The 16,443-nt window shown below is 36.0% G+C and overlaps 1 protein-coding gene across 2 annotated transcripts in view; it reads left to right on the top strand.

The window, feature by feature from the left end:
- Window positions 1–16,443, top strand: part of LOC145688244 (dynamin-1-like protein) — a 249,717-nt gene that overhangs the window by 133,235 nt on the left and 100,039 nt on the right. For both annotated transcript variants that reach the window (XM_081762179.1, XM_081762180.1), the window contains exon 9: window positions 7,198–7,293. In XM_081762179.1, coding sequence (XP_081618305.1) covers window positions 7,198–7,293 — 96 coding nt within the window. The remainder of the gene's footprint in view (window positions 1–7,197; window positions 7,294–16,443) is intronic.

Raw genomic sequence — 16,443 nt, 5'->3', positions numbered from 1 at the left:
TAAATGATCTGAAATTAAGTCATTGTACTTTGTTAATATCTCTTTGACATAATCACATAAACTTTCATCAAAAATATCAGTTTGAATATCGTTATTACCTTGGGTTTCATTCATGACTTCATCCAACTCATTGTCATGAATTGTGTGGTATACTGGATTGAACACGGGCTGTCCCGCAGCAGGGGAAAAATCGGTAGCCTCCATTTTTCGCTCTCCTATGCCACCTTTCCTCGTCTGTGGACGCTGAAGATTAGTTCGACTGGTAGATGGTTGTTGATTCAAAAGTCCAAGGTTGTTTGTCCTCTCCCCAGCAATGTCTAGTGCGCCTGTCGACATGGCTGTTGGATTGGCAACCCTGGAACGAGAATTCCGAAACGAGTAGTTTTCCGTTGTTGAAACACTGTTTTCTTCCAGTTTAAAGTTCACAGTAATACCATCCTTACCCAATAATAATTTTTGCTGTTTATACTGAATACACGCTTCGTGATTTTGTAAAAATTGTCCTCCAATTAACAACGAAATATCCGAAGAGTCTATCACAAGAAACCAGTCTGTAAATTTCCTATTGTTAATAAAGAAATGAATTTCCACTGCTTCTTTAACTGTAATAGGTTCTTGACTCATGGAAGTAACTACATGATTTACTGTCTTACTTTTAGGGGTACACTTTAACTTTATCTGTTCAAGTAATGTTTTACCGATATAGTTTGTACTACTGCCCGTATCTATGTAACAACGCACAGGAATGTGACACACGGAAACCATAATTTGTACCATATAATCTTGCCTTTTGTCCGAAATATTGTAACACTTTCTATTTTCTACCAAATTTTCTTTTCTTTTTTCTTTTCTCAAACCACACTGACGCCAAAAATGATTTCTCATTCCACAAGAATAACACTGTCTATTTTGACTCTGATTTAATCTAATATTAGGTACATTTAAACCACTAGGTACTTGTGACTGTAAGGTCGCATTAGCATAATCTACTTTATATTTCCGGTTAGAATCGTACGTTTCAGCAAAGGACAATAATACATGTTTTTGATTAGGAGTTGAAGTTAACAGAAATATGTTACGAATCTCAGGAGTGATAAGATTTACTATCATGTTACAAAATTCTGCGTCACCCATATACATGTTAAATATTTCTAAAATATTTTCTATTTCTAGAATAAATTCCTTAAATGTTTCCTCTGGACGCATTACTCGGTACAACTTTCCCTTTATAATTTCTGTTTTGATAATACTGCTTACATATTTTTCTACGATTCTATTACGCACTATAGACCAATTAGCGTTTTCATTTATGAATTGTTGGAAATCTAGAAATAATGGACCTGTAATTCTACCTAATAAGAGCACTAATATGATATCTGAAGGTGCTACATTCTGTTTTATCAAACTGTTAGCCTGCATTAAGAAATGACAGATCTGGTAGCCATCTACGGAATTTAATATGGGTATATTATTAACCAAACTTTCTACTGCTTTAAATGCACTCAAATTTTTAAATTTACTGAAATCACATCTAATACCTGTGTTTTGTCCTATATTAGGAGCATGACTTACGGTGTCGTGAGGGATCGTAGCCCCCGCAAAATCAACCAGATCCTCAACGGGTCGCATCTGACTACTTCTGCCCGGTTCTACATGCCCAGACGAACACAAATTTCCCACATTAGCATTATAACCACTGCTATTTAAATGGGTATTTTCTTGATAGCGGTTAGGAATGTAATTCCCCCTATTAAATTGGTTATAATTATCATATGCCTCTGCAGCGTACATGAAATTCATATTGACTTATGTATAGTTTAACGTGTTTTTCTGTTACAAAACTAAACTTCAATTTACAGGTTGAATTTATCAGGTTATAATTTTTTCTAATTGGTTTCACAGTCCAAACAAATATAAATTTTCTCTTGAGCATAAAGCTCTAGCCTAACGAGAAACACCGAGTTGTAACAAACAGGTAATTTTTGTCTTGTTGCGGAATCTAAGTAAATTAATACTAAACCGCTCGGATAGTACGTTTTGCGGTGTTTTCTCAGGTTAAATATAAAATTAAAGATTTGAATTTCAACTAAACAAATATAACAAATTTTATTGGTAAACCAAAATCGGAAACAAATGTAAAAATAACTTCTCAAACATGAAACAAATAGCTCAAACAAATATAGGTTAACTATCAGGAAATTTAGACTATCCGCGATTAAGTCGAAACAGTCATTAAAGAAAATATTAACAAGGTAGCATGTTATCTTATGAGAAATTTCAATACTTCCAAATAAATGTTCATTATTAGTCAGCATGCCAAAATATAGAAAATGAAGAAATACATACCAAAAGTCTTCTTCAAGTAACATCTATAAGTCCAATTCAATTCAGATTCTGTTACGTCAAAAAGGTTATATGCATAATTTTCGTTTCTAATTTCGAATATAACAAAACTTATCTTTCTTTCACTTTTCATTTTCTAATATCAACTCACTATGCACTTTTGACTTTTCATTCAACACTAAATAATATATCGTAATAGAAAATAACATGCTTCAATTTAAAGAAAATGCCTACAAACGAAAAAGTAGGTAATTCTAGTCTTACCTGTTTGTTACAACTGAAGAGGGGAGGTTTGCGGCACAACCACGAAAACTCGTAGATGGCGGCACCTACCACTGATCAGTCATAAAACAGGGTAGCCAGCTCGCAAACCTCTAGGATAGTTACCTATCCAAGAAGTTTACTTCTGCTGAGACTTTTTTTTTCTGAACAAATAAATTTAATCACACAACAAAGTCTAAGAAGAAACAGCATTGTTAAAGTCATCACTGAATTGATGAAGAACAGGAAGATCAATGGTTGAAGTGGAGAACGACTGAAGGAGGCCCTGAAGACTATATGGAATAACAGTTATTGTGTTATAGGAGATAAGTTAGTGAAAATCAAGGAAGGACTAAGCATAGGTTCCAGGTTGAGTCCAGTGCTAGCAGAAATTACTATGAACGACTGGGAGAAGAAAGTAAGGATGAAGGGAAGTGACAGATTAGTGTTTTTTGCTAGATATGTGGACAATTGCTTGGGGATTTGGAAAGGAACTGTAAGGCAATTGGAAAAGTTTGTAAAAGAAATTGAGGATCTAGAGAAAGGCATACAACTGGAGCTAGAGGTAGAAAAGGAAGAGGCTATAGTTTTCCTGGATATGAGAATAAGGAGGAAACAAGGAGTGATATACACAGAATGGTATCAAAAAAGTTGCGCGTCGGGAAACTATTGCCACGCCAGAAGTGATGTAGATTACTCGACCAAGAGGAATTTCATCCTTAACATGGAGAATAGAATTAAGCAAATAACCAGTGAAAGAGACAAGGGGGAACAGACTATACAGTCATTCCATAAGCAGCTGGAGAATAATGGATACGATAGAAAGAGGCTAAGATACAGAAGGAGATGGGAGAAGAAAAACGAAGAAAAAGAAGAAAGAAGCCGAGAAGGAGAGCAAAGTAAAGAAGGAATAGAAGAAAGAAGAAAAATGTGGTGGGGGATAGAAAGTTTGGAAGAAGAAACAGAAATCATTTAAAGAATGCTTAAGAAGATGGGGGGCATCTCAACTTACAGAAAAGGGAGCAAGAGGCTTCTGGAAGTAATAAGGGAAAAAAGAAGGAAGAAGACAGAAGAAGAACAAGGGGTAATGATGGAGAAAAAAGGAGTTATTTATAAAATTCAGGGCGGCGAGTGTGATATGTGTTATATTGGGGAAACTGGAAAGAGACTAAGAGAGCGTATAAGTCAACATAAGGATGACGTTAGGCTAGAAAGGAACAAAAATGCGGTCTACAAACACGTAAGGGACACGGGACATTCAGTTAATTGGAATGAAGTAAAAATTCTAAGCGAGGAAGAAAGAAGCATAGTTAGGAAATGGAAGGAAGCACGGTTTATAGAAATGGAGGGTAATAAAGCTATGAACTGGAACTCAGGACTGATCATCGACCAACAGTGGAATAGGTTGTTAAAAAAGCTTAAAGTATAAGATTCTGAATACACATATCTATTATGGTTGTTGTATATATATTGATTGTCTCACACGTGTTTATGTATTTATTAGTCCATATTAGTTATCTCTATATACGTGTGTGTGTATATGTATATATGTAATGGTATATTTATATATAGATATATAGTTGGTTGTATAGTGTATGTGTATATACTGTATGTGTGTGTCGTCTTTTTAAGCGTATTGTATGTTTATCTGTTTATTTATATATTTATTTATTTATGTGTATATTTTTTATTTATTTATTTATATACATTTATATAATTATTTAGTTATTTATGTCAATTATTTGTTAGTTTAGATTATTTGTGCTAAGATCGTCCTTTCTATGTATGTGTAATTTACAAAAGATAGGAAGCCTCCGTATAGGACAATACAAATTAGAATACTTGAAGGGGATTGGCTGCTGCCAGGAGCCAATCAGAAGCAAGATATCTCAGCTCTTGTGTGTATATAAGACTGCACGTTTCTCATGTATCTCATAGTGTCTGATGAAGCCAAAATGTTAGTTGGCGAAACTGTAACACGCATGTAGTTTTTTATGTGAATATATTGTTGTGCTCAGCAAATATTTTGTTTGTGTTATTTTTCAAGGGTACTCTATTCGTAGGGTAATAACACAAGAATACTATGTTTTACACTTCTGTGAAAATAAAAATGAACAGTAATCTGAAGAAAGAGTACAGATGATTTCATAGTAAAACTTTTCAATAATTAATAGGATATGTTTATCACTTGAAATTTGAAAAAGCCGCATACATTACTTTCAAGGAGAACATAACTTCTTCCATCGGAACTTACAGGATTCATTTTTGTCAGAACGTCCACTACAGACATCCACAGAACATCAGCGTTTCTTGAATTCGAGAATGATGGAGATGGCCAGGTGAATGAAGAAAAGTTATTTTTCCTTTATCAAGTTCTTCATTTTTCTGTAAGACATGCCCGAGCCACCAATTTCCTTCATAGACAGCGGTGACAGCCTGATATGTCTTCTAATTTAAGTTTATTTGGAAATTGTGACACTTCCTTTTCCCAACCCTGCAAACCATCTGAAAAGTATTTCACCAATAATGTTGATGTAATTTTGTGAATAAATGCATCATCTTGCTGTGTTCCTTTGATAGTCAATGCTTGATCGAAGCGACTTTCCAGGAACATTTCAGCTTCAGTATATTCCTCTTGGGTTGAGAAGGCAAAATTTACTTTGGTAATGTTTTCTACTGCCGACTCAAAAAGTTGTCGTGGGGTTTGAATTTGATTGTCATAGGGTCCTTGCAAACTAGCACAAACTGCTTGTCTCTTTACTGAACCGCCTACTCCATCGCAAGGCCCTTTTCCATGTGATATAGCCGAAAAGTACCACCCTCCTTTCACTTTAGAAGCTGCCTCATGAAAGCAGAGGTTCAAAAAGTTTTTCTTATTTTTTGTGTTGCGCAGTAGACCTGTCGGGGAAAAAAAAAAAAAAATTGTTTGGAAGCTTTTGAAATTTGGATGTCAGAAATGATATATATATATATATATATATATATATATATATATATATATATATATATATATATATATATATATCTTTTATTTTATTTAAAAGGTGTAAACAGCAACTGTGTTGTGTTCCAGGCAATCGGAAAACACTGCATATTTAACATCTTTAACAACTGGTTTTCCTGTTTGAAATATAAAACAAAAGGATGGATTCTGACCTGTTAGCTTGTCCAGTGGTAGCTCTATGCTTCATCTTGTAGCGCTGTGCTATAATTTTCAGAAAAATCACAGATGACAGCAAATTCTGATTCTTTGAGATTTTCTTTTGTGTAGTTAAGGAAGGCTCCCTGTTGCTTGGCAATGAACTCAGGCCTACCCGCTAAAGCTGCTTCAATTCGTTGGTTTGCTTACGCTTAACGTCCTTATGTAACAACGAGGTTATGAAGGATTGGCCATATTACTTCAAGTTGCATCTGAACCACTACTCGGTTTCCACCTGGGAAAAATTTTGTGGGATCATCGGGCTCCTTAATTACAAGGCAAAAATTAGATTCAACTAACACAGATGATTCGACATATGTGAAAACGTCACTATGAAATTCACGTGGCATTTGTGATAACGATTTGTGGCATTTTTGCATTGTTTTTTTTTTACACCAATTGTTTCTTCTATAAAAAAAAATACCTGGTTTAAACCAGGCAATCCTGCTGTTGTACCAGTGCTATATGTATACTTTTTACAAACCACGTTTATTTACAGTAACATTTTTAATTGTGAAACTTGTATTAATATTACTTTAAAGTTCAAAAGTATCAGCACTTCAACTTGCTTTAAGTTAGTTTTTAAAGTATGAAGTAATAAGTATAGCCAGCAGATTACAATTCGGTATGATATGTTTTAGACACATTACTGTACTCTTCATGTTAGTGTTCAGATTTATTCCCACAAATAAATACATTCGTGTATTTTTCAGCTAGGTAGAGGGTATGAATAAAAACTATAGTGTTAGTTTTATTTTTTTTTTAACAATGCAACCATTATCGTCCCAAATTCAGATTTGACAGGTGCTTTACAACAATACTATCTATGCATGGAATTAATTTCAAAATTTTAAAATATTTACTTTTTGAAAAATTTTGAAGTAAAATTTTGATTTTGATTTTGAAAGTAAAAATTTGTATTAGCCTATATGATGTATACGACAGGAAAAGGCATGAAAAATGCTGTAAAATGACACCTCAACCAGCTCGCTAGTTCAATTAGAAGAGCTGCAATTCCAATTTCAAAATACATTAAACATGCTATTTTGGGCATTTTTCCAAACTTCACATAGCCCTATCTTCCAAGACCGGTCGATAAGTTGAAATTTGGTATTTTTTTAGTCTATACGAATAGTACCCCTGTGCAAAATTTCATGACAATCTGAGATGGTAAGGTAAATTTTGTTCCCAAATTGTGTTGATTTGACCTGGAATGGCTCTGAAGAATATTGACAGCAGTTGTGATTGTCATCAATAAATTGTTTGCAAGTAAATAAGTTGAGATACTTTCAGAACGGACCCTGTATAGTTATCAATTTAATAAACATTCGCTGAAAGAAAGTGGATATTATATGAATGAAACTAACAATTATCTTACTTTTTTGATTTACTAGATTGTAGTTCATTATGGAATGTGAGAAAAAGAAGTTCACTTAACACTCCAGTGGAAGTAAAGGAGAAACAGAGGCGGCTTTTGGAATCATCTTTTGGTAAGTTATTAGTGCTAAATTATTAGCTGACTTTAACTTTTGAATTTGTGAGCAACCGTAGAATGTATAAAATGCTTTCAGGCCCGTATTTTGGTAAGTGCTATTCTGTGCTCAAGCACAGGGCGGCAAAATTTTGGATCTTTTAAAAATGAAATGAAATAAGTTTTACGTCCCACGGTTACGCCTGCGAGGCTAAAGGGGACGGTGGTGATGAGGATGAATGAAATGGTGGAATGAAGAAAGTGGGAAGAAACGGGAGAACCCCGAGGAAACCCACGTACACGGTGTTCGTCCACCACAAAGCTCAATTGGCGCGAGCTGGGATCGAATCAAGGACCCCATGCACCGAAAGTGAACGTTCTACCATTGAGCCACCGCGGCACTCAGGATTTCTTTTAAAGATACACAATAAACTAATATTTAAAACTAGCAACCCGCAGAGTCCCGCGCAAGCGCGAGGAAATATGTTAATGTGTTTAATTTGCTCTAATTACAGTAGTTACTAATTAGCTAGCTTATCTGATTATTTTTAAAAAGTCATCCTCTCCCAACCCACCCAAAGGGGTGAGGATGAACTTAAACACCATGAAAACTGTTACCGTTAAACTCAGCGACCTCGAAAACTATCAATTCAGCAATAATATATATCGTTTTCGATTACTTTCAAAATCTCGCCTCCTCCCTTGGTAGTGGAATATGACCTTGAAGTTGAATTGGATTAATACTCTCACTATTCATCTCAGCGACTTCAAAAACTATGAATTCAACTCTGATGTTGGTCATTTTCGGAGGGCGGTAAATTTTGTGCATGGGCGGCAAATTATTTAGAGCACAGGGGCGCACAATATACAGGGTGTTTCAAAACAACACCGAGAACGCTTGGGAGGTGATTCCTGACACAAAAATAGGACAAAAAGTATAGAGTAACCTGGGTGCACAAATGCTTCTTTTCGGAGTTATAGGCTGCCGAAAACATGAAAAAATGAATTTTAAAGGTCCATAGCTCTAAAACTATGGGACCTATCGTAGTCGGTCAAGACTTTACTTAGGAACTAGTATGGCCCTATCCAAGTTCCAGAATCCTTCGGTACGTCCGCAACAATTTTTATAGAGGTAGTTGGTGAGTATTTCAAATTATATGACCGTAGCCAAACACCTTCTATAAACATTGAAATGTCAGTGCCTTAGAATTCCGAAATATGGATTTTTGGATAGGGCTCATATTTCTTCCTAAGTGAAGTCTTGACCCGATCACGGTAGGTCCCATAGTTTTAGAGCTATGGACCTATAAAGTTCATTTTTCCATGTTTTCGACAGTTTATAACTCCGAAAGAAATAATTTGTGCACACAGGTTGGTCTATACTTTTTGTCTTATCTTGGTGTTAGGAATCACCTCCCAAACGTTGTCGGTGTTGTTTTGAAACACTGTATAAATACAGGCCTATATATAAGTACAGTATATATATATAATGTATATAATGTACTTAAGCAACACTTTTTACAGAGGTAGTTTGGCTACGGGCATATAATTGGAAGTACTCACCAACTACCTCTATAAAAATTGTTGCGGAAGTACCACAGGATTCTGAAACATGAATATTGGATAGGACACATACTAGTTCCTAAATAAAGTCTTGACCCGACTACGGTAGGTTCCATAGTATTGGAGCTATGGATCTTTAAACTTCATTTTTTCATGTTCTCGGCAGCCCATAACTCCGAATGGGGGCGCGGTGGCTCAGTGGTAGAGCGTTCACCTCTGATGCTTGGGGTCCCGGGTTCGATCCCAGCCACCGCCAAGTGAACTTTGTAGTGGACAAACACCGTGTGCATGGGTTTTCTCGGGTTTTCCACCATTCTCCTTTAGCCTAACCGGCATAATCGTGGGACGTAAAACTCAAACTCCTATAACTCCGAAAGGAAGCATTGGCGTACCTAAGTTGGTCTATACGTTTCGTCTTATTTTGGCGTCAGGAATCACCTCGCAAACGTTGGCGGTGTTGTTTTGAAACACTTTGTATATATATATATATATATATATATATATATATATATATATATATATATATATATATAACCAGGAAATATCGAAATGGTGAGCCTGTTGGGCATGAAATGGCGTTAGTGTGCCAAATAATCGCAGGCGATTTTACTGCGGGTTAGGTCTAACGTCAGTCCACAGCTAATAGTTAAAGCTCGTAGATGTTCAATAAGTGCTGGAATTGTTATAATCAGACTTAAGGTATTGCGTCGTCAAGATGAGTGAACTTTCCGCAAAACTGCCCTACATTCCACAATTTTATTTTGAAAAAGGCGTCCAGGTCCGTGAAAAAAATTATTTATGGGCAAGACACGTTATCAAGAGCAACAATCAGAAGATAGTTCGGTCGCAACAGTCAAAAGATAGATCACTGAGCCACCACGCTCTGCCATCTATTTACAAATCTGTACTAACAGAAGTTTTTTTTCTTTTTCTTTTTTAACTTTCGCTCATTTCTGATTGTTTTGTACATTGAACCGTAATGATGATTCTTATGAAGGAGAGGAGGTGAATACAAACAAGTGTAGGCGGCAGACAGAAGATCTAGTGTAAAAAATAAAAATAATATTAAGAATATGCACTTATTTTAAATTTCTTAAAACACTAGTGCTAAACTCCCTACTATATATCAAGCTAAGAGCATATTCATACAATACATATATTGCAAAGATAGCGTAGATAATATATTGCTGTCCCAGAGGGATTAAATAATGTCATGAAATATCGTATTTTTACACGCACTATGTCGACCGAGACGCGGAATATTTCCCCTCCGTGGAAGTTATCTTTGGCAAAAGCTTTCAGAGGAAGATATCTGGAATTGATCCTGTAAAAGAGGATATACTCATGAGGGAAATTCTAGAAATGCACACGGTTTATATATTTCTGTAGAGATATTATGGAACTGAACTCAAATATGCTAGCTAACAATGAAAAAAGAACACAGCTATGTACCTGTATATTTATAAAAAGCCTAGCGTTCCCGTCAGTGGCGTATTTAGGATTTTATTTGGGGAGGGGGGGGGGCTATGCACAACACGTGAATAAGCACTTACATTTTTCCATTTTGGTGCCGACAAATTTTAATGAAATTGTGCATATACGAAATTCATTTCGTGGGGGGCTTGAGCCCGATAGCCACCCCCCTAAAGACACCACTGGTTCCCATGTATTCTCTTACTCTGAGACACATACTCTCCTAGTACATAGATCAATGGACGAACATAATGTAATTTATGGTAGGGAGTACTTTAACCTACATAACATCTGCATCAACAGATCAACAGCGCAGCTATTCGTTACCCTTAGCCTTCACAGACACCCGCAAACGATCTGGTCACTCATTTATCGTGTAACGTATTACTTCCAGTAGTATGTATTTTGCTGTCTGCAGCAAATCTGCTTTCGGAGCTTCAAGATTGCGATGAGCAGGCCTTGCCCTCTAAAATGTCTCACAATTGGTAATCCAAATTATTAACATCGGGACTCCATGAAGCCCAATCGTCACTGGTGAAGAAATCAGACATATTGGATGCTAGCCAGCGTTGTCATTTTTGCCCTTTATGCGCAGGTGCTGAATCGTGTTGGAATGTCCATTGCTGCCCAGCAAACAATATGGTAATGTAGGGTTTCACAAGTGTTTCTAGCCTATCACTGATTGTTTTAATCTGCTCCCCCTCGCAGAAATGAGTTGTGTAATACATATACTCCAAACTACCACTGAAGCTTGATGCCCCCTTTCCACCTCAGGAATTTCTGTAAGTGTATGATCAGTGCTTCATCGGTAGGCTTCAAGCCTACGGTCTTCTTTAATAATGCGTGACATGATACGAGATGGGATTTTTATTTCCCATGCAATGATTTTTTGCTTTCTGATTCGAATTTCTGCTAATTTTTCGGGTAACAGCGTTAATGGCTATTTGTGTCCTTGTTTGACGTAGTCTGCCTGCTCTTGCTATATCTTGTTCTTAGGCAGAAGAGGTTTCATTGTACCGGTTAATGTGTGGCAGGTATTATTCAGTTGTCGATCTCCTAAACATTTTATTTTTCAGGGAGTCGTGCAAAAAAGATATACGATTTCCACATTAAATGTTTCCGAATTGTTTTTCGAACTTCGCTATGGGAAGGAGGATTGGAATAGAGGTGTTAAGTTCTTTGAATACAACTCTCAAACTAACATGAAAGTGAATATCCTTTCATATGTTCACCTTTTCCAGAAAGAAGTGCAAATCGGCTTTGTAAACATCCTATATTTATTGTATCTACTTTTTATTTTTTTTAAATATAAAATTGACCCACACATTGGTCTACGTATGGTGCACTGGTTGTAGTTGATAGGTAGTTCGGATTGCGACCGAAATTTGAATTAAGTATTGTGTATCAGCAATTTATTTTCTTACCTTTTAACATTTTTAATCCTTCCACTTTCCCTGCCATTTTTCCTATTTTTAACGGTCTTCTACCCCTGACACTCATCGCTCACTTTACTTCTTTCTTCTTTCATTACTCTCCCACTTTAGTGTCACTTCTATTCCTCAAACAGAATGAGGTGGGTGGGGGTGGGGGGAATCCATACACACTTCCAGTCTGGTACCTGAAACTTAAACCAGACCTCTACCATTACTGTTTTTCCTCTGTCCTTTAGTATTATTTTTATTTCGTTTATTTATTTTTTTAATCACTTACAAACATACATACTTACATCACATGGACAAAGAATATATTAAAACACATAATAGGTTAATCATTGGTTATAGTTCGGGGTTGTATGGTTCGCAACATGGGTCTAGATTCGTTTTTTTCTTTTCTTGATTCAGTGAAGTTACTGCTGCTAGGGTACTCTCTTCTCTGAAGATACGATAGGTTTCCATCCTGTATGTATTCGTTTTCACCTGTATACAGGCCCGTATTCTGTGCTCGAGCACAGCGGCAAAATTTTGGATTTTTTAAATGAAATGAAATCTTTAAGTTTTACGTCCCATGAATATGCCGGCGAGGCTAAAGAAGACAGTGATGATGAGGGTGCATAAAATGGCGGAATTAAAAAAGTAAGAAGAAACTGGAGAACCCCGAGAAAACCCATGTACACGGTGTTTGTCCATCACAAAGCTTGGCGGGCCTGTTCCATCTCAATTCAGGCAGGTATATGCAAAATTGACTAGGGACTATCTCTGATTTTTTTTGAAAAAAAAGAATATATATTTGGTAACCCTGTTGGAGATATGAAACCTGCAAAGAGGTTTTTCCCAGAAAAAAAAGTTGTCTTCGAGTTATGAGCTAATGAAATTCGGACGAAAATCACTATTTTTAATAAGAAACTGGATGAGCAAAATTTTGAAAGACACGTAATTCAGTAACTACTTGTGATAATTGGATGATTCTTTTTTTTATTTAGAAGTGCTCAGATTACATTTGTCGTTCTGATATAAAAAAACTCGAATTACAGTCCAACAAGAGTATTTTGTAAACACCGGAAAACTTACTAAAAAAGAAAAATGCAAGAATTTTGACATTTATTTTCCGTATGAAGGATTAAAAAAAGAACCGTATTATTGTGACACAATATAATACTCCTTCTGGGATCCCTATAGATAATTTTGTTTCCCATCTACGATGGCACATGGGTGAGAAAACGTGAGTGAAAGCATGATAAAACGTAATTTTCGCCTGAAATTAGGACGGATTTTCTCCAAAAGGCCATTCTTAAAAAATCTGAAAATCTGCCTGAACGATCTTTCATTGTTCCCTATGTGAATCATGCAAACAGAAATGGAGATATTTGTGTATTAAATTTTTCGCAAATTTTTAAAATATTGTGTTGCACAGGGGTCGGGTATGCAACCACGCTTGGCGTGGTAGTTCTTTTTCTTTTTTAATTTTCATCGTTTGAAGAAGTAAATCGAAACGTGCAATGATGCAATATTCTTATATAAATGTACACTAGAATATATTATATATGGAATTTAACATGTTACAAAAAGTGGTCGATTTAAACAATTTTGTGGTATGTATAAATAACACGAAAAATTAATCAATAGCATAGTTAATTTTTACATACTGGCTTTTCTCTCTGTAAGTCATGTTGAAGCAAAGAGGTCTTGTACCAGCATCACTTCTTTGGAAAGGAATTTGTGAAAGCGTGTTGAGGCACAAGTAGGAGACGGCGGAGTGAGTTTTAGAAGAACATCTTTCAAATTAACGTTACACTCATCGTTTTCAGCTGGCCACTTAAAGGAAGTTGCAGGTCCATGAGGAATCATAAAAGACACTGTAATATCGCGAAATTCCTCTGAGGGTGAAACTACTTGACCCACCCACCACTGCTTATCATAGACGCAAGCAACAAAATCTCCAATTTGAAGGTCATTCAGAGCATAATATATTCTTTTGGAACTGTTAGCTACTTGTATTTTTTCAAGTACATGTTTCGTGCTTCTTGCCATGAATGTACCTGTATTGTCGACCTGCCAAAAATGACTAGACTGAATACCAATCACAGGTATAACATTGGCTCACTCTTGTGATTTTTTATTTCTGAAGTCTTGAATAGTACATGCACTTAATAATAAGAGCCTTGTGCCTTTGATAAGTTCCGAAACGGTGTTGACAAACGATTCTGCATCCCTTATAGCTCTTACCGGGTCATTTCGAAGATTAAACGTTGTTGCGTAATGTTTGCAAAGCCCACCTATACCGTCACATACACTTTTTCCGTGTCCCGTTGCCGAGAAGATCCATCTTCTCTTGATTGAATCGTCTTGGAAATGTTTTTCAAGCTCATACAGCTGGAACCTGTTTTTAAAATGAGAAGCCGCTCCATCTGAAATATAAATTATGAGCAATTCATTGTATGAGTCGGTGATTTCATTAACATCTTGATGTATCAGTTTGATTGCACAAAGTGCATGAGCACTATCATGTTGCAAGTCATTGCTCGCTACCGCATAACTTTTTGTGTTGCCATTGAAGTACACTACACACGTAAATATAGATATCTGTGAATTGTGCCAATGATAACTTTGGATTTCATCTGGCAAAACAACAGACCAGTTCTCGGCAAAATCGAAATGCAATACCAAGGATGTTTCAAGAAGTGTAGATCTTTTTATTTCCGCTATGCTTTCTCGCTGGATTTTTCCAATATAGCTATGAGTTATTCCTTTTGAAATCCAGTACTTTACATGCTTTAAAAATCTATTTAGTTTTCCAGTTTCTTTCACAAGATCTCCGCTATCCCATAGTGCATACGTGATTTCATCAGTATCTTGTATCTCTAAACTTGTTCCGAAATTGCATTTAGTCCTGGGCAATTCTCACATTCTTGCAACCAACACTTTTCGGTAGGATCGCCACAGACACACAAAGAGTACAGATCTGTATCTACTATATTTCGTTCAGTAAGATTGCTCAGGGATGTACATATGAGATTTATATTGGTACAATAAATACATGTGCATGTTTGTTTCACCGGCTGACATTTAACCCACTTGGAACGTAAAGAGTAAAATTTAGAAATAGATATCTTTATATCGGGATTACCTTCATTCATCAATCTGAAGACTTCTTTAATGGAGCGGGTCATAAAACGTTTAACTCTTTACTTTTTCACCGTTTTCATATACAGAAACAACATCTTTTTGATTGGAACTTTGTCTAGAACACTCTTTACTATCATCTACGTAATATGACAATGCAGTCTCGAGGTAAGCGGTCGGTAAAGGTGTCCTTGGTACGGATCTGGCGTTGCCCACATACCCTTTTCTTTTTTCACTTTGCGTGACTTATCTATTAGACACTTTGTCGCAGATGGGATGCGTTCGACGATCATGCGTTTACTGAAGGTTTTAGGCACGATACTAAGAAGTCGTACTCTTTCACGATAGGGCAGCGTTTCCCAACCTTTTTCAACTTGCGGCACACTTCAGGATAACTTGAATTCTCGCGGCACACATATTATTATTATTATTATTATTATTATTATTATTATTATTATTATTATTATTATTATTTGAAAATATAAAATACTGTAGTATTTTTTTCTGATTACTGACATCCTTCTCACAGAGAAGAAAGCTAGACCACTGTTTTTCCCCGTGGTAAATCATTATGCTTATTTTTCATTTTAATTTAAAAATAGAAAACAATTACAATCAGATATAGGGCTCAAGTTGTTAAAAATACACTTTTTTTTCGAAAACTGTATCCAATCTTTCATTAAGAAGGATGATCACTAAATAACGAACGAACAAACGAATCTCTTTTATTTTTAAAACACAAATATAGGTAATTCGTATGCATGTTTACTTTGCCGGAAGGATTGAATAATATTTTAAAATTTCAAATTACGAAATAGTCTGCAACAATAAAGAAGCAATAATGGTCATAACAATGATAACAAATACTTTTTTTTTCAAAATTAGAAATGTACAGAAAAATGTTCTACAGAAAAGTAACACAGTATGAAACTTTAAATTTTAGATTCATAGTAGTAATTTGAAATACAAATATACCTTTTTCTGTATGTCTTGCAATTTGATTGCTATAGAATTAATAATTTTGTTCCGATTTCCTCGCGGCACACCAGCGATCCATTCGCGGCACACCACTGTGCCGCGGCACACCGGTTGGGAAACGCTGCGATAGGGTGATTTCTCTATTGCACAAGTGATGTTGGAAAACCACATTTCACAATTATTGCAACTCTCGGACGAACTTCCTGAGGAACACGGTAAACTCACACCAAAAGCATCGTCTAATTTTCCAGACACTGCCGTCGAAAACACGTTTTCTAGTTCTTCTGATTTTCGTTTTACGTACGTGACTCTTCTTTCTTCCTTCACTTGCCATGGTTTTTTCACGGGCGACACTTGCGTATCAAGTACACTAATGCTACTATTTAAAGTACCAATCACTGCACTACTTGGAACGTAGATTGGATCTGAAGTCAGTGAATCGTCATCTGCAGTCATTTGATCTGTAATAATGATCGCACTATTTGGTTCAACCGAAGCAGCTGGTTTCTCGATCTGAGCCTTGTAATAAATAAAACAGTTTTTCACAAGTTATCAGCACTGTTTACTTGTACTTGTGATCCGAAATAATTTTGTAA

The sequence above is a fragment of the Thermobia domestica genome, chromosome 6 (assembly GCF_964235325.1).
Source record: "Thermobia domestica chromosome 6, izTheDome1.hap1.1, whole genome shotgun sequence".
NCBI lineage: Eukaryota > Metazoa > Arthropoda > Insecta > Zygentoma > Lepismatidae > Thermobia > Thermobia domestica.
Note: the sequence above shows the minus strand (reverse complement) of the source record. Positions and strands in the feature narration are given on the sequence as shown.